The sequence below is a fragment of the Notolepis coatsorum genome (assembly GCF_963971535.1).
Source record: "Notolepis coatsorum genome assembly, chromosome: 1".
Lineage (NCBI taxonomy): Eukaryota > Metazoa > Chordata > Actinopteri > Aulopiformes > Paralepididae > Notolepis > Notolepis coatsorum.
This window is the reverse complement of record NC_140165.1, coordinates 77,751,752-77,774,480: the sequence shown is the minus strand read 5'-3', so window position 1 is coordinate 77,774,480 and position 22,729 is coordinate 77,751,752. Positions and strand designations below refer to the sequence as shown.

Genomic DNA, 22,729 nt, shown 5'->3' with positions numbered 1-22,729 from the left:
ATTCTCATAGAACTGACACATGAATTTGATAGGAAGTGTATAAAAGTAGGCAGAATAAGAATAGTGCAGAATAGCCTAAATTGTACTCACACAATTTAATTATTAGCCCTCATGTGTCTTGTTCAGGTCAAATTATATATATTTTATTGGTGAAACATAGGTGGTACAGAGAAGCAAAGGTTGTTTATCAATATTTAACATATCACCATGATTATTTTTTTTTTGCTTTGACATGACGAGACACGGACAGGACTGAAATTGACCAGGAACAACAAAAAACAACAACAACAAGACAAAAACTAAACAAAATCGAAAACAGGCAAAAAGAAAGTAAAAAAATATATAATAATAATAATAATAATAATAATAATAATAATAATAATAATAATAATAATAATAATAATAATAATAATAATAATAATAATAATAATATATAACCAAGATACAATATACAATGGGGTGGAGTTTACAACAGAGTATCTGCTCACCTCAGAGAAGGAGTAATTCTTTAGGATCAGTATTTCTTTGTTCGGGTCAAATCTGACCGATTTACAACTTTCATCAATCGCTAATATTGTGTTTTCGCCTCAAGGCCTCATGATATCCTCCACACTAAGCATTTGAACATATTATACAATTGCTAATCCGCACTTTCATTGAATTTTGAGTTGTCAGACAACTTTGTAACACCCGTGGCGTTCCTGGTCCGCCTTAGGAAATTAACCCTTTCACTGCCATACGTCAAAGGGTTAACCCTTTCACTACCACACTACAGATGGCTAACCGTCTGTAGTGTGATAGTAAAGGGGTGACCTTCTGTAGTGTGGTAGTGAAAGGGTTAATGGGTAACACTAGATTATGAGATTATCTTCATCCATCAGATGGAAAACATCTACATACACACCCACACATCCACAACCCCCCCCCCCCCTCAAACACCTCACTGCGTGACCTGATTGACGTTTCTCAAGAATGTTTTATTTTTTTTAATCTTTTTTTTATCAGATTTAGATAGCAGCATTGAGCCAAATGCCTACTTAAACAAATGATTTATGAGTAACTTTAATGGGAAATAAAAGAATGACAGATCACATGATATTAAATATGACATGGTTTTACACAAATGGTATTGATTGTGACAGAGTGACAGAGGAGGTGACAAAAGAATCCCTCGTCATGCTATAGTAGAGTTTGTGTGACAGTGGCCCCTGCTCAGTGCTCAGCCTGTTACAGGGTCATCCAGGGTTATCAGTCATTCAGGAAATACTCACACAGGGAGGGAGGGAGAAAGAGGGAGGGAGAGAGAGAGGGAGGGAGGGAGAGAGAGGGGGGGAGAGAGGGAGAGAGAGAGAGGGAGAGAGAGGGGGGAGAGAGGGAGAGAGGGAGAAAGAGGGAGGGAGAGAGAGAGGGAGGGAGGGAGAGAGAGGGGGGGAGAGAGTCCGTGAGGCTGTGTGAAAGAGAAAAGTATTGCACCATGAGTCACAGAACAACCCTGTGATAGATGTGAGCTCACCCACATCAACACTGTTTAAACATGACATGGCAAACAGCTAAACATGACGAGAACTTTTTCAAGTTCAAGTTTCAAGTTTCTTTAATAGTTGTCATACAGAAGTACAGAATACTTTTATACAAAATGCTTCTTACTGTTGCGCTCCAGAGACTGTGCAAGACAAGATAAGTATGAAATAAAATAACATAGTAAAATTAGAAGTAAAAAAAATGAGGTCACAGTGTTCAGTTTAGACATATGTACAATGTTCGATGCAGAATAGACGTAGTTACCATACAATATACAATACTGTGCAGTGTACTAATATACAATACTATATAGTGCAAGGCAGAAATGGAGAAATGGGACGAGGTGCAATTTAGGTACAATTCACAGTAGGTGTACGAGTTGTAGTGCAAATCCTTTATCAATAAATATAAAGTGTAAGTGTGTTTGTGTGATCTAAAGTGTGGAGAGTGGGTGCTGCAGTGTGTTGTTTGTTTGAGTGAGTGTGTGCGTGTGGGTGTGTGTGCTGTGTGCATTTGATGGTTGTTGCATAGTGATTATTGTTCGTTTAGCAGCCTGATGGCCTGGGGATAGAAGCTTCTTCTGAGTCTTTCTGTGCTCGCCTTAAGACTCCGGTATCGCTTGCCTGACCGCAGCAGTTCAAAGAGGCAGTTGTTCGGGTGGCTCGAGTCCTTAATAATTCTCTTAGCCTTCCCCTTGCACCGCTTGTTGTAAATGTTCTGGAGGGTGGGAAGCCCCCCTCCAATTGTGCGTTCGGCTGAACGTGTCACTCTTTGTAGTCTGCTACGGTCTTGTGCAGTGCTATTCCCAAACCAGGAGGTGATGTTGCCGGTCAGGATGCTCTCTATTGTACATGAGTAGAAGTTCCTAAGGATCTTCTGACTGACTTGGAACTTCCTTAGGCGCCTGAGGAAGTAGAGGCGTTGTCGTGCCTTCTTCACAACACTGTCAATGTGTGTGGTCCATGTCAAGTCCTCGGATATGTGGGCTCCGAGGTACTTGAAACTGTTCACTCTCTCAACCGGTGCCCCGTCGATGCTGAGGGGGCTGTAGTCCTTGACCCCCGACCTCCTGAAGTCCACAATCATCTCTTTTGTTTTGCTGACGTTCAGGGAGAGGCAGTTCTCCTGACACCACTGTGACAGGTTCTCTACCTCTTCCAGGTAGGCCCTTTCGTCGTTGGCAGAGATCAGGCCCACCACTACTGTGTCATCAGCAAATTTGATGATGGTGTTGTTGTTCCGCTGTGCTACGCAGTCATGTGTGTACAGGGAGTAGAGGAGGGGGCTCAGAACACAGCCCTGGGGGGCCCCTATGTTGAGCGTGATGGATGAGGAGGTGCAGTTGCCGGCTCTTACCACCTGGGGTCTGCCCGTCAGGAAGTCCAAGACCCACTGGCAGAGGTCATAGTTCAAGCCCAGGTCCCTGAGCTTGGCTATGAGTTTGGAGAGGACTATGGTATTGAATGCTGAGCTGTAGTCGATGAACAGCATTCTCACATAGTTCCCCTGCCTCTTGTCCAGGTGTGATGCTGCTGTGTGCAGCACATGGGCTATGGCGTCCTCCGTGGACCTGTTGGGGCGATATGCAAATTGCAGAGGGTCCAGGTTGATGGGGAGGGAGGAACAGATGTAGCCCTTCACTAGCTTCTCAAAGCACTTCATGGCTATGGAGGTGAGGGCTACAGGGCGGTAGTCGTTGAGGCAAGCGGGCGTAGATTTTTTGGGTACAGGGATGATGGTGGACTTCTTCAGACAGGTGGGGATGACAGCCTGTTCCAAGGACAGGTTGAAGATGTCAGTGAATACCGGGGCCAGTTGGTCGGCACAGACTTTTAGGACGCGGCCGGGGATGCCGTCCGGTCCTGCTGCCTTCCTGATATTCACTTTTTTAAAGATCCGTCTCACCTCATGCTCTGTTACCCTGAACACTGAGTCTCCATCAGCAGACCCCCCCCCCCCCATTGCCGTGGTTTGTAGGCTGGTGTTGTTATTCACAGCCTCAAACCTCGCATAGAAGGAATTGAGATCATTTGCTAAGGAGATGTCACTGTTCAGTTTGAGGGGGGTGCCTTTGTAGTCTGTCATTGTTCTGAGGCCCTGCCACATGCCTCTAGAGTCAGCCTGTTCAAACTGAAGTTCAACTTTATCCCTGTAACGCCGTTTTGCCTCTATTACTGCTCTCCTGACGTTGTATCTTGCCATCTTGTGTTCTTCCATGTTGCCTGTCACCAGCCCGGTGTTGTATGCTGATGTGCGCACTTTCAGAGCCTCACGGAGGGATTTGTCTACCCAGGGCTTTTGATTTGGGTAGATTTTAATTTTGGTGGAGGGGATTGTTTCTTCTACCAGAGTACAGACATAGTCAATCACCGTTTCGGTGTATTCGTTAATATTGGCTGTGTTATCACGGAATACACTCCAGTCTGTGCATCCAAGTGCAGCTTGGAGTGACTCCTCTGACGTCACGGCCCAACGCTTAACCTCTCGCGAGACCACCGGCGTTCGCTTGAGACTTTGTTTGTACTTTGGCAAAAGAAAGATGGCGGCGTGATCGCTTTTACCGAATGGACTAAGAGCCTGTGACTTGTACCCATTCTTAAATTGCGAGTATACATGGTCTAATATGTTCTCGCCTCTGGTGGGACAGGTCACATGCTGATAGAAATTCGGCAACACCTTTTTAAGACGCGCGCTGTTGAAATCACCCAGAACCAAAATGGCAGCGTCAACATTAGCTGTCTGGAGTTTGTTTACCTCGTCGTGAAGTTTTGAAAGTGCGACCCCAGTGTTCGCGTGTGGTGGAATGTACACTCCGATGAGGATGATGGACGTTAACTCTCTTGGGAGGAAGAAGGGTCGACATTTTATCGTGATAAACTCCAGGTCTGGGGAGCAGTGGTTAGACAGTTCCTTTGTGTTGCCTAAATCGCACCACTCCTTGTTTATCATGAAGGCAATGCCGCCTCCTTTCTTCTTTAGTGACTCTTCTGCCGTCCGGTCCTTGCGGAGAACGAAGAAGTGGTCTGCCGGTTCTATTGCGTGATTCGGGACATCTGGACTCAGCCAAGTTTCTGTGAAACAGAGGACGTTACAATCCCGAATGTCCCTCTGGAATTGGATCCGTGCTCTGATGTCGTCCAGTTTATTTCCTATCGATTGCACATTGGCCAACAATATGCTGGGCAATGTGGTTCTGTGTCGTTTGGACCTCAGTCTGTTTCGGACCCCGGCTCTCTTTCCACGTCTTCGCGGCGGCTTCTCCTGGTCTTGGCCATGGCCATAACAAAGGATCTCGGCGGGCCATTTCTGCTGTTCAGCGATCCGATCCAGAGAGCAATCCAATCGGTAAGTTTTCCTTAATCCAATGTCAATGATTGACTGACGGTCATACACATATAATGCACCAACAGTTGGTGCAAATAAAACTCCTAATACTATAAAAATTAACAAAAGAAAGCACAGTCTCGACGGAGCGATCAGAAAGGCAGCCATCAGTGCAGCGCCAGTTCAAAGTGCTTTAACATGTCATTCTTGACTTGATATGTGTTCATGTATAATATTCTTTCCCATCGTACACACTAACGCAGACAATCTTCTCAGTTATGGTTTTATTAGACAAATATGAATAAATAAATCTGCTTGGTCATGACAGTCACACTGCTGTGTCCTTTTTATTCTAATGAGTTCTCCTTCCTTCCTTCCCTCCCTCTCTTTCTCGCTCTCTCTCTTTCTCCCTTCCTCCATTCCTCGCTTGCTCAATCTCTCCCCTCCCTCTCTCTCTCTCCATCCTTCTCTCCCTCCTTCCTTCCCTCCATCCCTCCCTCTCTTTCTCCCTCCCTCTCCCTCTCAGTGGGATAATGAAACCAGGTGTCAACGCCATCTTGGGCGCCACAGGAAGCGGCAAGTCATCGTGAGTATCTCTCTGTGTGTATGTGAGAGAGAGAGAGAGAGAGAGAGAGAGAGAGAGAGAGAGAGAGAGAGAGAGAGAGAGAGAGAGAGAGAGAGAGAGAGAGAGAGAGAGAGAGAGAGAGAGAGAGAGAGAGAGAGAGAGAGAGATTTTTTTATTTTTAAACACAACTTTATTTTCTCACTCAGCAATCAACAATACATCAGAATGTATACTGCAAAACACAGAACAGCAAATCAAATCAAGAAAAATAAAAGACAAACTTCACATCAGAACAAAGCCAAAAACCAACTCCAACTCCTCCACAACTGTACACAACACCCACTTGTAACACCATATCATCTCAAACTCTGCTACATTGCTGGTCAACTTGTAAAAATGAAAATCTGTTCGTAACCTTGCCTTTACCATATGTAGAAGGGTGGATTATCCCTGCTTGTGGGAGTAGTAGTACACAGACACTGGGTAGTAGGATACTATAGTATTGGACCTATATGTACCCCCGTCTTTGGCCCGGAACGTCGTTCTGGAGGACTTGCAGTTGGAGTGGATGGGGCCCAGGATTTACTAACCTGGGGACTGGTACTCTGGTCTCCCTCGCCTTCCAAGGCGGTCAGCAGTAACTCCCCACACACCCTCACTCCCTCAGTACCTCCGACAGCCCTCCCACACCCAGTGACTGTCAGTTCAATAGTATTATTGGGATTCCCTTTAAGCAGTACCCTCCCTTGACCACCTGTATAGACCCTTCAAATGCTATTCTGTAAATGGGGTGTAAGGGTTAAATAATTATGCAGTCACAATATTTACCCCAAGAATAAAGTAGCAAATGGAACTCAAAGAAACAGACACACACAATGATCCCGATTAGATCTACTTTTAGTGAAGCCTGGGCAGGTTATACATTACAACGTTAATTCTTAATATATGGCACCGGGTGCTCTTGTTATCAATGTAGGGGAAGCTCTTCCCACCATAGGCACCGAGTGCCCGCACCGAGTGCCCGCTTGTACTGGGGGAACCCAGGCATAGAACGTAGACACATTAGGAATTTCAGAATCAAACAGTCAAATAAACAAATAACAAAATAACCAATAAATGTGGGCCCACGTTATCAAAGAAAACCTAACCTAAGCCGGCTTAAATTGTTTGGGGTACCCCTTAGACACTGGTGGTTAGCGTTCACTTCAATGGACGTTGCTGTTGGTACACGTGGTACTGTTAGTACTTAGCCAAGATGGCGGACCCACTCTTGTCACCGCTAGTCCGGATGACAAGATGGCGTCGGCGATCCGCGAGCACAGCCAGCAGGTTGGGCGAACAGCAGGCAGTGGTTAGCTGGCAGAGCTTGCTGTATGGCGTCCTCTGCTGGTGGGAAGAGGCGTCCTCTGTACTGTCTGGGAAACCTCCACCGCTGCTGTTGCTGGTTTGCTTCTGTCACGCGAGCTAATACTTTGGCTACCTTAAACACAGCTAAGCTTTGGGTCTCGGCGCACCCTCCTGCTATTCGGTTACACTGTTAACGCAACGTGGCTGGCTATACCACCGGTCTCTTCAGCGCCTCGTGCCCGGTAGTCTACTCAAGTCAGACGGAGCCGTTAGCGGCATGCTACTGTACCGCACACAGTAACTACTATAACCCGATAACGTTAGACGTTAGTCTCGTTAGCTCTAGACGTTAGTCCTTGGGTTCGGTTTCTCTTACGCACACACTATCGCTGATACTTCTAGAATAACCCGTCACTAGCAAGTATGTCTCATCACCCGCCGCTCGCTCCGACGGGGCTCTCCAACTTCACTTCTTCAACGGGGCTATTCCAAAGCACACACCCGTTGTAGCTGCAACCGTTCACGGCCAAGTCCAATGCCGAAGAGAACTTCCTGTTCCCCTCGCCTCCAGGTAATGCCCTCTTCCTCGTTGCTTGCTTCTCTCCACTGCTCCACCTGCCACTACTGCACTCCGCCCCCTGCTGGCAACCTCCACTGGTCCCACGCAAAGACCGTTCCAGAAAGGGAAAAAAAACTCAATGTTATTGCTAGTAATCCATACTGCATCTGGAGAAGAGTAGCACCTCACCTCGTCGTTAGACTGGGCGAGCTATCCAAAGGAACACTGTTAGGCTATCCAAAGGAACACTGTAAATCACACGTTATACACACACAGGGAAAGTAACAGTTAGTTAGCACTACTGAATACTTTGTAGAATATTCAGGCTGCTACACATACCTCTAAACAAGATAGTGGTATCTACCAGCACCGAATCCTCAATCTTTTTCCTCCTACTTAGATAAATGGCCATTTTTGCCTGACCCGGCAGGAAGTTGAAGAGCTGACACTTTAACCTCCTCTTCCTGCTGTACCTGTACCCCAAAATAAACATCTCTGGAGTAAGATGTTCATCAAACATCACAAACATGCGGGTCAGGAACTGAAAAAAAAACCAAGAGCCTGTCACACTTTAAAAAACAGTGAAAAACTGTTTCCCTCTCTGTGCAGAAAGGACAGGTGTCTTCAACATCAGAATTAATCACAGAGACAAAAGCATTCACAGCAACTGCACCATGTAAAATTCTCCACTGTAAATCCCCAACTCTTTTAGTTAACAGTGGTTTGTATAGTGCTCTCCACTCAGGCCTCTGAGCCTCCTGAGTCCTGTAGGCCCAGATGAGCTCTCCATGGAGTGTCAACCCTATCCTTCAGCCTGTTTTGGTTCAACACTTTAACACACAGCTAATACATAGCTTTGCCCACCATGGTGCTCAGCCTGCAATCAGCAGCACTGCTCACCTCTAACAGACAACCATCACATTTAAAAATTGGGATAAGTTTCACCTCAGGAAAAGAATCATTTACAGCAGGCAATAACTGACGATTACAATAATCAACACACATTTCCAGTTCATTATCAGTCAGCTGCTGTTTCCAGCCTCCCAATAGGCGGCCCATCACCCTGACAGACCTTGTGCCCAGCTGTGAGGCCAGACCGGCAGCATTATCAAAAAGGGGACCGCACACCTCCAGCACATTGCCCAACGTGAACATCTTCGCCTCACACAGCCTTTGCCTCAGTGCTGGCTCGGCCCCACCCTGAAAACGAGTCCCATGAACCACCGGCTCCCTCAGAAGCCAGTACAAAAAGCCACCGTCCTTCAGTCTCTCTTTCGTAAACAAGCCCCACACTGTTAACAGTCCCTTGTAGAAACGGGGCAGGTTTTTCATTGTACATCCCTTTAAATCCATGAGGAACATTGGCTCAGCCAGACTTAGCCCACCACACCGCTCCAGTATGGCCCGGGCCACAGGTCTCCAGACCAGATCAGCCGGTCCTGTCAGGAGTCTCTGAATGAAACGGAGCCTGAACGCAGCTCCCCTACTTGCCAAGTTGACAAGCCCCTGTCCCACTTCCTCCTTGGGCAGGAAAAGGACACTCTGCGGGACCCAGTGCAACCGGTCCCAGAAGAAGTCCACCATCAACCCCTGCACCTTAGACAGTAGGTTCAGCGGCGGGTCCGTACATGCTAGCCGATGCCACAGCATGGAGGACACAAGATTGTTGACAATAAGGACCCGACCTTTCAGCGACAGTTTTGGAAGAATCCATTTCCATCGCTTCAGCCGGCCCTCCACTTGCTCTACCACCCCGTCCCAATTCTTGGAAGAAAATACCTCATCCCCAAGATAAATCCCCAAGTACTTTAGGCCTCCCCTCTTCCAAGTCAGGCCTCCAGGTAACACAAGTCCATCAATTGGCCCTTTACCCACTGCTAAGGCCTCACTCTTCTGCCAGTTCACCCTAGCAGAGGAGAGAGTACCAAAAGCCCTCACATTTGATTGTACAATGTTAATGTCGTGCTGGGACTTTACCATAATCATGACATCATCAGCATATGCAGACAGTTTGAATTTTATGTCACAACCCGGAAAAGAAAAACCCGACAAATGAGTCCTTAATCTGTGTAACAGCGGCTCTATGGCCAGACAGTACAACATTCCTGATAAAGAACAGCCCTGTCGGACTCCCCTCTGAACCTCAAAAGGCGCACTTAAACCACTGTTAATCTTAAGTACACTCTCAATGTCTCTGTACAAGACCTGGATCATAGCTATAAGCCCAGAGCTGAAACCAAAAGCCTGCATTGCTTTCCACAGGTACTGATGTTCAACTCGGTCAAAAGCCTTTTCTTGATCTAGAGAAATCAGACCAAGTTCACAACCCAAAACACCAGAGAGGTCCAAAATATCTCGAATCAACGTAATGTTGTCAGATATCAACCTGCTGGGCACACAGTAGGTTTGGTCCACATGGACGACCTGCTCCATCACCTTCCTCAGTCTCATTGCCAGTACCTTTGAGAGCACTTTATAATCTGAGCAGAGTAAAGACACTGGACGCCAGTTCCTGATGTTCTGTAAGTCTCCCTTCTTGGGCAGGGAGAGCTCTCCTACAGCTCAGAGGCAGCCTCCCCTTTCTCAGACTATCACTGAGGACACTCAAAAGATCCTCACCAATCACAGACCAGAGAGACTTGTAAAAATCAACCGGGAGACTGTCTATCCCAGGCGCCTTCCCACTCTGCATGCTCTGCAAAGCCTCTAGCAGCTCTTGGCCTGACAGCTGTGCTTCCAGCTCTGCGCCGTCCTCAGCTGAGACTCTAGGGAGGCCCTCAAAGAAGGGCCGTGCCACCTCCGGCTCTTCTTGGTACTCAGTTCTATAGAGCTCTTTGTAGAAACCAACCGCACACTGACGGAGGTCGGCTGTCTCATGCAGCATCTGCCCAGTGTCTGACCTCAGAGAGTGTAGCAGCCTCTTTTGGCCATTCTTGCTCTCCAAACCAAAGAAAAAGTGAGACGGAACATCCATCTGGACCACGTTTTGAAAACGGGATCTAACCAGAGCGCCCCTAGCAGAGATACCCAGCAGGTCAGACAGAGCTGATTTTTTCATTTTGAAAACTTCAATATGTTCTCTTTCTCCAGTGGAGCCTGCCAACTCCTGCATCTCCATCACTTCTCTCTCCAGAGCTCTCATAGATCTGGCCATGTCTCTTGTAACATTGAGAGTGTACTGTAGGCAAAGCTGTTTTATATGTATTTTACCTACATCCCACCACTGTTGGAGTGAACTAAAGAACTAAAAGCATCCTTAAAACCATTGTCAGACAACAGAGAGACATTAAAATGCCAATATGCACTTTTACACTTTAAATTTTTTATAAAAATGGAACACTGGACAAGGGAGTGGTCAGATAAACCCACCAGACTAGCTTGTGACCACACTCATGTGATGTTCAAAACAATACAAACAATCAAGCCTGGCTAATGATAAATAATTATCCCTGGAATGAGCCCAGGTATACTGCCGCTGATTAATGTGGAGATATCTCCAAATATCACACAGTTCAATGGTTTCAATCAGTCATATAAGACAGGCTTTAGAAGCCGCATGCGGCTCCTGATGATTCCTGTCTAACACGGGATCTTCAGTGCAGTTAAAATCACCACCCACAAACAGATACTCCTCACTACTACAAGCACTAAGAGTATTTTTTAATTTATCCAAAAACAATACATTTCCAACCCCACCGTTGGAGCGTATACATTTACAAAACACTTCTTTACATTTTCAAATACAGCACAGAGTTTAAGCAACCTGCCTGGAATGATCTCATCAATAACACATGAAGCAGGTAGAAAATCCCTAGAAAAAAGAATGCCAACTCCCCCACTACTACTACTCTTATGACTGAAGAAAGCTCCCCCACCCCACTCCCTCTTCCAGTCAGATTCATTTTCAACCGTGCTGTGAGTTTCCTGAAGAAAAGTAACATTTAGCTTCTTGCCCCTGATCAGGCTGTACAGGGAAGCTCTTTTACCATCTTCTCTAGCACCATTAACGTTTAAAGACCCCAGTTTAAAGTCACAAATGTTTAGTATACAGCACAGCAGCAACCAAACAATAGCAAAAAAACACATTAGGCCTATATATCATCAGGACCAACAGCCTCCTCATTGATTTTTGCTCTGACTTTTGATAATATTTTCTTCAAGCGGAATCCCTCTTGGTGAGAGAAAAAAGGTTGCCCTGCGTCCTCCCCACTCCTCATGTGTATTGTGACAGAATCGTGAAACGTCCTTAAATCAGGGAAAAATTCCTCTAATTTAATAGATTTACCTTTTGTATTTTTCAAAAATGTTTTTATCTGTTCGAAAGAGAACTCAGGCTGTGATAAGTCACTCAAGAGCTCATCCTCCTCTTCCTCACTGCTGCTACTACTGTTCTGTGACTGTGCGGCCTGTCCTTTATTTCCTGGGCCTTGCCTCGTTTGAGAGGGGGCGGGGCTCTGCCCCTTCCTAGCTGCCTTCGCGTCCTGCCCGCCAGTAGCCCTCGAAGTAGCCCTGCTTTTCCTCTTTCGTACAACTTTTGAAAACTCCATCTCTGTCTCATCTTCCTCAACCAGTACAAACTCCGCTATCCTGGTTGCTGTAGTCTCCAAATCCTCTCTCACTTCGACCTGAGTATCACTGTTCAAATCAATTAGCAGATTCCCCTGAATAGTGCTGATGCTTTGCGCCTGCACAACATTTCCCCCGCTCTCTCCACTGTGTACCTGTGCTTTTGCAATAATTGCAACTGGCCTCTCACTCACACTTGTTTCCGCTGCTGTGCGTGTAACAGTAGGTTTACTAGCTGCCAAAGGCTTATTCGCTGCTGGCTGACTGCTATCTGCTGTCTTTGTAGCCTCAGCGCCAGCAGTCGGCTGTTCACCCCTTTTCGCTGGGCATGCACGAATTAAATGACCCTCTTCCCCGCATCCAAAGCACTTCATTCTGCCTGAGCTTGCATGAATGTCGTAGTCAAAATCGCCCAGCCTGAATTTGAAAACTAAACTCAGTTCCTCGTCTTTCTTCTTCAGAATCATATGCACTTGTCTCCTAAAAGAGAGGTACCCCAGAGAGAGAACATTGTAATCGGTGAAACTAACTGCCCATGTCTTGACAGCTCTTTCTCCAAAAGTCCATTTTTCAAAAACGGAGGGACATTCGAAATTATAACACGTTTGGCTGGGTTCGGGGGGGGTGACGAGTGGAAACACGGTAGTAAGCGTCTCCCGAATCACCACTCCACTTTCCACCATCTGATTCACTTTAACGGTAGAATCAAGAAAAATGACAACTGCTCTATTCATCCTAGAAGCTGACTTAACACTCGCATATCCCACGACTGCGCCGATAGTCAAACAACACTCTTCAACTGACACACCGTGGTCTGGAGAGAGTCGCAAGCCGTGTTTGCGTGTAAGTTTCTCCAAACCGGAGGGTGCTCCTCCGTGCTCCGCCATGCCTGTGTAAAGGCACGACGCAGCACTCACCAAACAATTGTCACTCTATACTATGGCTAAACTCAACCGAAACAACTAAAGCCAACACTCTCGTAAAAGCACACAATAAATAAGCAATAGTCTAATTCATAACATTAAACACAACAAGTTAGAGAAAAAGTTAGAGTTTCACTCACACCACAAACGCTCCTCCACGCTCCTCCACCACCATACACACGCATGCGCACAGAGAGAGAGAGAGAGAGAGAGAGAGAGAGAGAGACACAGACAGACACAGACAGACAGACAAACAGACAGACAGACAGACAGATAAACAAACAGAGAGAGAGCATCTGTGAAAGAGAGACAGACAGAGAGAGACAAAGAGAGAGAGAGAGAGAGAGAGAGAGAGAGAGAGAGAGAGAGAGAGAGAGAGAGAGAGAGAGAGAGAGAGAGAGAGAGAGAGAGAGAGAGAGAGAGAGAGAGAGAGAGAGAGAGAGAGAGAGAGAGAGAGAGAGAGAGAGAGAGAGAGAGAGAGAGTCAAGTCAAGTCAAGCGGACCACTCTCTGTAGGGCCTTCTTGTCCTGTGCCGTGCTGTTTCCATACCAGGCAGTGATGTTTCCAGTCAAGATGCTCTCTACAGCTCCGGAGTAGAAGGACTGGAGTATCTTCCCAGATACTCTGAACTTCCTTAACTGTCTCAGGTGGTAGAGGCGCTGCTTCGCCTTTTTTACGACTGAGTCTATGTGTGTTGACCATGTCAGATCCTCTGAGATGTGGACCCCCAGGTACTTAAAGCTGCTCACCCTGTCCATGGTAGCCCTGTTTATCCTCAGTGGTGTGTGTGTCTCCTGCTGTCCTCTCCTATAATCCACAATCAGCTCCTTGGTTTTACCAATGTTTAGGAGCAGGCTGTTGTCCTGGCACCAGCGTTCCAGTACCTCAACCTCCTCCCGGTAGGTTTTCACGTCGTTGTCCGAGATCAGCCCCACCACCACTGTGTCGTCCACAAACTTCACTATGGAGTTGGAGCTGAACTTGGCCACACAGTCGTGTGTGTATAGTGAGTACAGCAGGGGGCTCAGAACACAGCCCTGGGGGGACCCGATGCTCAGGGTGATGGTGTTGGAGGTCTGACCCCCCACCCTGACCGCCTGGGGCCTTTCGCTCAGAAAGTCCAGTATCCAGGCTGTTGTGAAGGGCCAGATTAAACCGAATATATATATTTATTTATATATATATATTTAATTGTATTTGTATATTCTCTAATATTCCCTGATATCCCTTGTATATTCCTTGTACAATATGCATTGAATATCCATTCTAGCCTACTGAACATCCCATAATAGTCTCCATTCTACTATTGGTCGAGACCTTGGTGCCAGGCTGCCATACCCCTCAGACCCAGTTCAAACGTACCGCTCAACATGTACGAACAAGTCCTAGTTCCGCGTAGGAATCTGGCTACCGCACCACTAATGGGACTATTTGTTCATAGTGCGTATATATACTGCGCTACTAAAGTAGGACTTTCTTTTCAGTCCAGTTTCTTACCCTCCAATAGAGTCACAGACGTAAAGCCTCCCCGCGACGCCACGTGTGGGAGTAAGGCCAAGTTCGCCTACCATCGGTATTGAGACATCGTGTATATTAATATTTGAATAGTCATATTTGGCACTATATCGTCGAGTTGGACGTAGTCTATTAAGCTAATAATAGTCTGTTAATATATAGTGCTTCGTGCGGTGAGAATACTACCGTAGTCAGTACCCCATTGTTTCGGGCAGAGAACTGGCTGCTTATCCAGGGTGGTTGACCCCACGTGAAGCTGCACCCGAGGAGCCCCAGAGCCGACGAGCGAGTGGACCTGTATACCGGATTATTCTACCGACGACAGCCCGCCTTCCCAGGCACGGATTATGCTTTGTATACATTGATTATTCCATGGATAAAGACCCCCGACACTGCCGTGTGTTGGAACCCCCCCCCCCTGGAGAGGACGCAAGGTGAGGAGACGCTCTGCAAGACGAGGTCGCTTCACGTCTCTCCTCCGTGGACCGGAGGACGCCGGCCCACAAAGAGTCCACCTGCTTTCATCTGTGGTCCAAGGATCGCCGGCGCATTGAACGGCACTACAGTGGGTTCACCTGGGATACCCTTGGCCGGATGAGGCAGCCGGATTCTACCCCCCCCCCCTTCCTACTCCTGTCGGCTTACAAGCGACCGGATTAACCCCCCCCTAGTGTATCCAGTCTATAATCATTAAAGTACCATTGCTATTATTCCTTAACTATTCCAGGTCGTATATGTACCACCTGCGCCTTCAGAGATTGGACATTCTCTATTGATATACCGACGAATACTCTTGCCATAAAAGTGCATACTAATTCCCATTCATAAATGTGATTGATTTGATTAAGTGCTTGCTCTACACACCATCGCTGTGTAGAAATAAAGACCTATTTCTAATTCGTACATTTGTGTTGGATCCGTTTCATCTACGTGACAGTGTTCATCATAATATATTTATGCCGAGTACTGGGTGGCCGAATATTAAGTACAAAGGTAGTGGTAGTAAGTATCATATCTAGTAATACAGTCAGGGAATTGTACCCCTCAGTTACAATTGGTCCTTCGAGCCGGAGGGTAATCAGTGTAATATTAATATAGTGTTATTAATATTGAAATGGCCTATGATGAACACTCCACGAAACGATCCTCCTAACCAACGCCCGCAGCGCGAACGACGGCTCCCTCAGTACTTAGAGGCTTACGCTGTCAGTCAACAACCTAGTCTTCTACTAACAGTAAACGCGGTAAAACTAGAAAGTAAAAGTATGTCTAACCCCAACGCCCAGACTACCCCGACCATAGAGGCCCCTACGGGCTCTAATGTAACTGACCAAGTTCACGGTGGGGACCAGTGGGAACCAGACATGACTTCACACCCCGCCAGTACTGAAGAAGTAGTCCCTGATGAGTCCCGGGAGGAATACAACGCTACCGAGAGAGAACTCGGCACGGAAGAAGACGGGGAGAGCACCGTGGAGATAGAGCTCCAAGGCTCCGCAAGGAGTACCCCGAGGGAAGGCTCCCCTATACAACCGCCTTCTCCCAGCGAGGCAGAGAGGACCCTACAGCAGGCCTTCCTCACCAGCCTGAACGCCGCTGCTGAACGCGACCGACTGCAGATCCAGCAGCGGAGCGAAGAAGAGCATATACGTCTAGAAATAAGACGCATTCAGAGAGAAGAGAATGTTGCCCGAGACCGAGCAGACAGCCAGCGAGCAGCTGCTGGTGCTCTACGGGACGCAGAGCGCGACAGACAGCAAGCGCAACTAATAGAACAGCTGATCAGACGGACAACACCCTCTCCCTCCGCCAGAGGCTCCAGGAACTCGTCTAGACACACCTCCAGGGCGGCATCCCCTAGCCGAGTAAACAACCCTGAACTTGACCAACAGACGAGGTCTATACCCCCCACAGACCACCTCCCCCCACCGGTCCAAGCGAGACCTAGCAACCGGGAAGGAGCAGCATATCCTGTGGAGAGGCTAAACCAGAGACTACAAGCACTGGATGACCTAACTGAAGACGAAGAGGAAGAGGAGGAGAACCACGCCAGACGACAGCACAGTACTCTACCGGACCAGGAGGTCCGGTACAGCCCAGGCTATACTCCCGCGGAGCTGCGCTACAGACCCCCGACTCTATACACGGGTGAGCACGACGCACGACCCGCACCGAGGAACAGCACCTGGACAAGCGGGCCATGGTACTCTGCCAGTACCAGCCCATACCAAGGAGCGGGAGGAGACTCGCCTAGGAGGCCTCTCCCCCAACGCTCGCCGATGTATCCACAGTCAGCGTCATACATTGGCACGCCTATGGTACCCGACTTCACCCAAGAGAACCGGGCCCAGTATACAGAACTCCGCATGTGTCTGGAGACCATGTTGGTGGATGTATTGGATGAACGCCATAAATACGCCATCCTACTGAAGCACTTAAAGGTACCCCGCGCACATAATATAGCGCTCGCCTACGCGACCTCCACCACCCCATACACAGCAGCGCTGGTAGCATTGGACCAGAGGTATGGGCGCATATGGGATTACGTGATCCAGGAGATCCGACACATCGACCGCTTACCCCCAGCAATAGACAATCGAGCACTGGACGACCTGTCCATCAGAGTGCAGTCCCTGGTAGGGATGTTGGGAGCGCAGAGAGAGAAGGGGAGGCATGAACTTTACGCCAACTCAAATGTGGAAAGGATCTTGGAGAAGCTGCCGCCCGCTCGACAGGAGCGTTTTAGGCGACAGAGAGACCACCGAGACCCGAATGGCCCCGAACCGAACCTCCTCGACCTAGCAGACTTCCTGGCGAGAGAAGTCAGCAGCCTACGGCTAGATACATTCGGACGGAGCACCCCTGGCTCCAGAGAAGGAACCAGACGACTAAATGATGGAAGAAGATCGGTGACTGTGATGCACCAATCGGAGTCAGTACCGAGCAGCAGGAGCCACAGTACCCCCTCCAGAACGGAGAAGTGGAAGATAGTGTGCCCCTACTGTGAGAAAGAACACTGGCTAGCGCAATGTGACTCCTTCCCCAAGCTGAACGCGGAGGAAGCAAGTCAATGGATAAAGTCCAACAAGCGCTGTTTTCGCTGTGCGCGCTCACACATGGCAGCCGAATGCCGCTTAAAGAAAAGGTGCACCAAGTGCGATGGAGCCCATCTGGACATACTTCACGACAGTAACAGACGGCGCCCTTCACCCGCACCATCCAGCAGCAAAGCGAGCGTCATGTACATCGATCCCGCCAGCAGCAGTGGAGCCCGAGTACTCCTAAAAGTAGTGCGTGTGACACTAAGCTACCAGAATAAAGTCCTGGACACTTACGCCGTCCTCGATGACGGGTCAGAGAAGACCCTTCTGCTCGCCTCCGCTGCGGCCCAGCTAGGGCTGCGGGGAAGCGAAACCCAAATGACAATTCGGACAATAAGACGAGATTTGAAGACGATAAAGGGCGAGAATGTCTCATTCTCTATCGCAGCAAGCGGCCAGCCTGAGCAACGGTACCAGATTACAGATGCTTTCACCAGCCAAGAAATAGGACTGTCGCGGTACACATACCCCGTCGCCAAGCTGATGGAGAAATATGTACATCTGCGCAAGTTACCGATCCCGCTCATAGACAATGCTATGCCGACCCTGTTGATAGGCTCCGACCATGCAGACCTCATTGTCCCGATAGACCGGGTTCATACCGGACCCCGGGGCTGTCCTGCAGCAGTCGAGACCCGTTTGGGATGGACTCTCCAAGGCCCGCTCGCCAAATCTCTCAACCGAAGTACAGCCACTAGATGTCTCCACTCCCGAGTCACGGAGGGAGAAACCGCACTCCTGCAACACGTAGAGCGGCTATGGACCTTGGAACAAATGCCCTTTAAGAACGGAAAGAAAGACATTCGCTCTAAAGATGACATTTACGCCATTCACCTCCTCGAGACAGGGACCAAGAGAGTCCCGGTCAACGGCGTGTTGAGATACGCCACGCCACTCCTGCGGCGAGAAGGAATGCCTACTTTCCACGCCAAGACAGACGCCACAGAACGGTACCTGCTGAACACGGAGCGGCGCTTAGCCAAGAACCCCGCCCAAGAGAGTGTATACCGCGCTGAGATTGAGAAGCTCATCACAGCGGGACACGTCACAAAGATGGACATTAAAGAGGCTGACCAGACCACTGAATCGTGGTACGTGCCTCACCACAAGGTCCATCACAACGGTAAAGACCGCATAGTATTTAACTGCAGCTACCAGATCGGATCCCAAAATCTGAATAAAGAGTTACTGCCCGGTCCCACACTCGGCCCCTCCCTACTCGGCGTTCTACTCCGCTTCCGCCAGGAAAAGGTGGCCATCAGCGGGGACATTAAAGGAATGTTCCTGCAGGTGAGATTAGTAGAGGAGGACAAGCCCCTGTTACGGTTCCTATGGAGAGAGAAGCCAGGAGATGAGCACCCAGCCATCTACCAATGGGAAGTCCTCCCCTTCGGAACGACGTGCAGCCCCTGCTGTGCTACATTTGCACTACAGAAACATGTAGCAGAGGACCCAGCAGCGGACGAAGAGGTCCGACACAGCGTAAAGAACAGCTTCTACGTAGACAACTGTCTACAAAGCCTTTCAACCCAGGAAGAAGCCGAGGCTCTCCTGATTAAACTCCGCGCCTCATTGATCAAAGGCGGCTTTGATCTCAGGCAGTGGGCCAGCAGCGATCCGCAAGTACTGCGCAGCCTCTCCTCCGAGGACAAGGCAGCCAGCAGCGAGACCTGGATGGCTACAATCCCGGGAGAAGCCCAGGAGATGACCCTGGGATTGGTGTGGCGATTCAAAACAGATTCGCTTCACTACAGTCACAAGCCCCTGACTACGGAGCAGGGAAGGCCGGCGGCGGCGCCGACCACCAGACGGAGTGTGTACACAACACTCGCCCGACAATATGACCCGCTAGGATGTATTCTACCGTACACCACCAGGGCAAAAATGATTGTACGAGCATTGTGGGACAAGGACCAGGGCTGGGACGACCCCATTCCCGCACACCTTGCATCCACCTGGAGAGAGTGGGAGATGGAGCTCCACTCACTCCCAGGCGTTAATATGCGCCGAAGCTACTTCCCACCCACGGTGAGGCCAGAGACATGTAAAATGGACTTACACGTCTTCAGTGACGCCTCAGAGGTTGCATACGGATCAGTAGCCTACTTGCGGGCCCAAGAAAAGGGGGGAGAGATCTACACAGCATTTGTCCTCGCCCGCTCGAGAATAGCCCCACGCAAGCAACAATCTATCCCACGTCTAGAGCTCTGCGCAGCCCTAGCCGGAGCGCACCTAGCCACGCTCATCCAACGTGAGCTCACCATACCGGTGTCTAGAACAATCCTGTGGTCAGATTCCACGACAGTACTCGCCTGGATCAAATCGGACTCATGCAAGTACAAAGTCTTCGTGGGAGTCAGAGTCACCGAGATTCAAGACTTAACCGAAGAGTTAACCGGAGAAACTGGGTGGCGCTACGTTGATACAAAACAGAACCCAGCTGACGTCATCACCCGGGGGATGCCCTTAGATGACCTCACCCGTCGCAATGTCTACAGTGACGGCCCAGCATTCCTAAAGCTCCCGGAAGGAGAGTGGCCCACGCCTATCCCGAGGGAAGCCAGTCAGGAGGAGGCTGAGAATAAGAAGCCTGTGTAGTGTGGATTGAGCACTGTTATCTCCGCAGACCCCAACACACTCCTGATGGGGCGGCTAGATCCCGCGTTACCCCAGACAATGTACCGGCCTGAAGAAGCGAACGGCCGACGAATGTGGAGGTACAGCCAAGTATTAGCCGACAAGTTTTGGAGCAGTTTCCTACTGCACTACCTACCGTCTCTACAGACCCGCCAGAAGTGGGTAAAGGAGAGAGACAATTTGACAGAAGGAACAGTCGTCATGATTATTGATCAATCACTGCCCAGAGCTATGTGGCCGGCCGGCCGCGTAAGCAAAGTGATCACCGGTGCCGACGGCAAGGTCCGAGCAGCTGAAGTGCTCGTCCAGGGTCGCACTTACACCCGTCCCGTGGCGAGGCTCATAGAACTGCCCCGACTCCCAGACACAATCGATGATGACCATGACCCTATAACCCTATGACTTTGTGAAGTTGACTGACCCCTACAGCAAACCCTTATGTGTAAATAGACAACGCGATTAATCTGTCTCTGTTTAACTGATTAGGTCTGGGACCAATCAGGGGGTGGCTGTTGTGAAGGGCCAGATTAAACCGAATATATATATTTATTTATATATATATATTTAATTGTATTTGTATATTCTCTAATATTCCCTGATATCCCTTGTATATTCCTTGTACAATATGCATTGAATATCCATTCTAGCCTACTGAACATCCCATAATAGTCTCCATTCTACTATTGGTCGAGACCTTGGTGCCAGGCTGCCATACCCCTCAGACCCAGTTCAAACGTACCGCTCAACATGTACGAACAAGTCCTAGTTCCGCGTAGGAATCTGGCTACCGCACCACTAATGGGACTATTTGTTCATAGTGCGTATATATACTGCGCTACTAAAGTAGGACTTTCTTTTCAGTCCAGTTTCTTACCCTCCAATAGAGTCACAGACGTAAAGCCTCCCCGCGACGCCACGTGTGGGAGTAAGGCCAAGTTCGCCTACCATCGGTATTGAGACATCGTGTATATTAATATTTGAATAGTCATATTTGGCACTATATCGTCGAGTTGGACGTAGTCTATTAAGCTAATAATAGTCTGTTAATATATAGTGCTTCGTGCGGTGAGAATACTACCGTAGTCAGTACCCCATCGTTTCGGGCAGAGAACTGGCTGCTTATCCAGGGTGGTTGACCCCACGTGAAGCTGCACCCGAGGAGCCCCAGAGCCGACGAGCGAGTGGACCTGTATACCGGATTATTCTACCGACGACAGCCCGCCTTCCCAGGCACGGATTATGCTTTGTATACATTGATTATTCCATGGATAAAGACCCCCGACACTGCCGTGTGTTGGAACCCCCCCCCCCCTGGAGAGGACGCAAGGTGAGGAGACGCTCTGCAAGACGAGGTCGCTTCACGTCTCTCCTCCGTGGACCGGAGGACGCCGGCCCACAAAGAGTCCACCTGCTTTCATCTGTGGTCCAAGGATCGCCGGCGCATTGAACGGCACTACAGTGGGTTCACCTGGGATACCCTTGGCCGGATGAGGCAGCCGGATTCTACCCCCCCCCCTTCCTACTCCTGTCGGCTTACAAGCGACCGGATTAACCCCCCCCTAGTGTATCCAGTCTATAATCATTAAAGTACCATTGCTATTATTCCTTAACTATTCCAGGTCGTATATGTACCACCTGCGCCTTCAGAGATTGGACATTCTCTATTGATATACCGACGAATACTCTTGCCATAAAAGTGCATACTAATTCCCATTCATAAATGTGATTGATTTGATTAAGTGCTTGCTCTACACACCATCGCTGTGTAGAAATAAAGACCTATTTCTAATTCGTACATTTGTGTTGGATCCGTTTCATCTACGTGACAGTGTTCATCATAATATATTTATGCCGAGTACTGGGTGGCCGAATATTAAGTACAAAGGTAGTGGTAGTAAGTATCATATCTAGTAATACAGTCAGGGAATTGTACCCCTCAGTTACACAGGCGCTCAGAGCGGAGCTCAGACCCAGCTCGATCAGCTTGTCCACCAGTCTGGTGGGGACTATGGTGTTGAACGCTGAGCTATAGTCAATGAACAACAGTCTCACATAGCCCCCCTTCTGGCGGTCAAGGTGCGAGAGGGTGCTGTGCAGTACTTGGGAGACTGCATCGTCAGTGGACCTGTTTGGCCTGTATGCAAATTGCATGGGGTCCATATCACTGGGGACGGAGGCACAAATGTGATCCTTGACCAGCCTCTCGAAACATTTCATGGCCACAGAGGTGAGTGCCACCGGTCTGTAGTCATTGAGACATGTTGGGGAGGGTTTCTTTGGTACAGGGATGATGGTAGACATCTTGAAGCAGGCAGGGACCACTGACTCCGCCAGGGATTGATTAAATATGGCGGTGAACACAGGGGCTAGCTGGTTGGCACAGGACTTAAGTATGCGTCCTGTTATACCATCTGGGCCAGCAGCTTTTCTGGTGTTCACCTGCATAAATGCTCTTCTCACACTGTGTTCCGACAACAAGAGAGCGTCCCTGCCCCCCAGCGGTTGCCCCCCCCTTCCACAACAGCCGGCGCGCCAGTGACGTTACTAGCCGGTGAGCTAGCGTCGCCACTGTCTACACCAAACCGAGCGCAGAAAGAGTTGAGTTTGTCCGCAAGAGAGGCGTCGTCGCTCCCCATTGAGGGGGCGCTGACTTTGTAGTCAGTTATTGTCC

At 48.9% G+C, this 22,729-nt stretch overlaps 1 protein-coding gene across 1 annotated transcript in view; it reads left to right on the top strand.

Moving 5' to 3' along the window:
* Positions 1-22,729, top strand: part of LOC311238423 (broad substrate specificity ATP-binding cassette transporter ABCG2-like) — a gene marked incomplete at both ends in the record, with an annotated part of 89,856 nt that overhangs the window by 22,528 nt on the left and 44,599 nt on the right. The window contains one exon of the mRNA XM_084326481.1: positions 5,372-5,431. Within this exon, the coding sequence (XP_084182607.1) occupies positions 5,372-5,431 (60 nt within the window). The remainder of the gene's footprint in view (positions 1-5,371; positions 5,432-22,729) is intronic.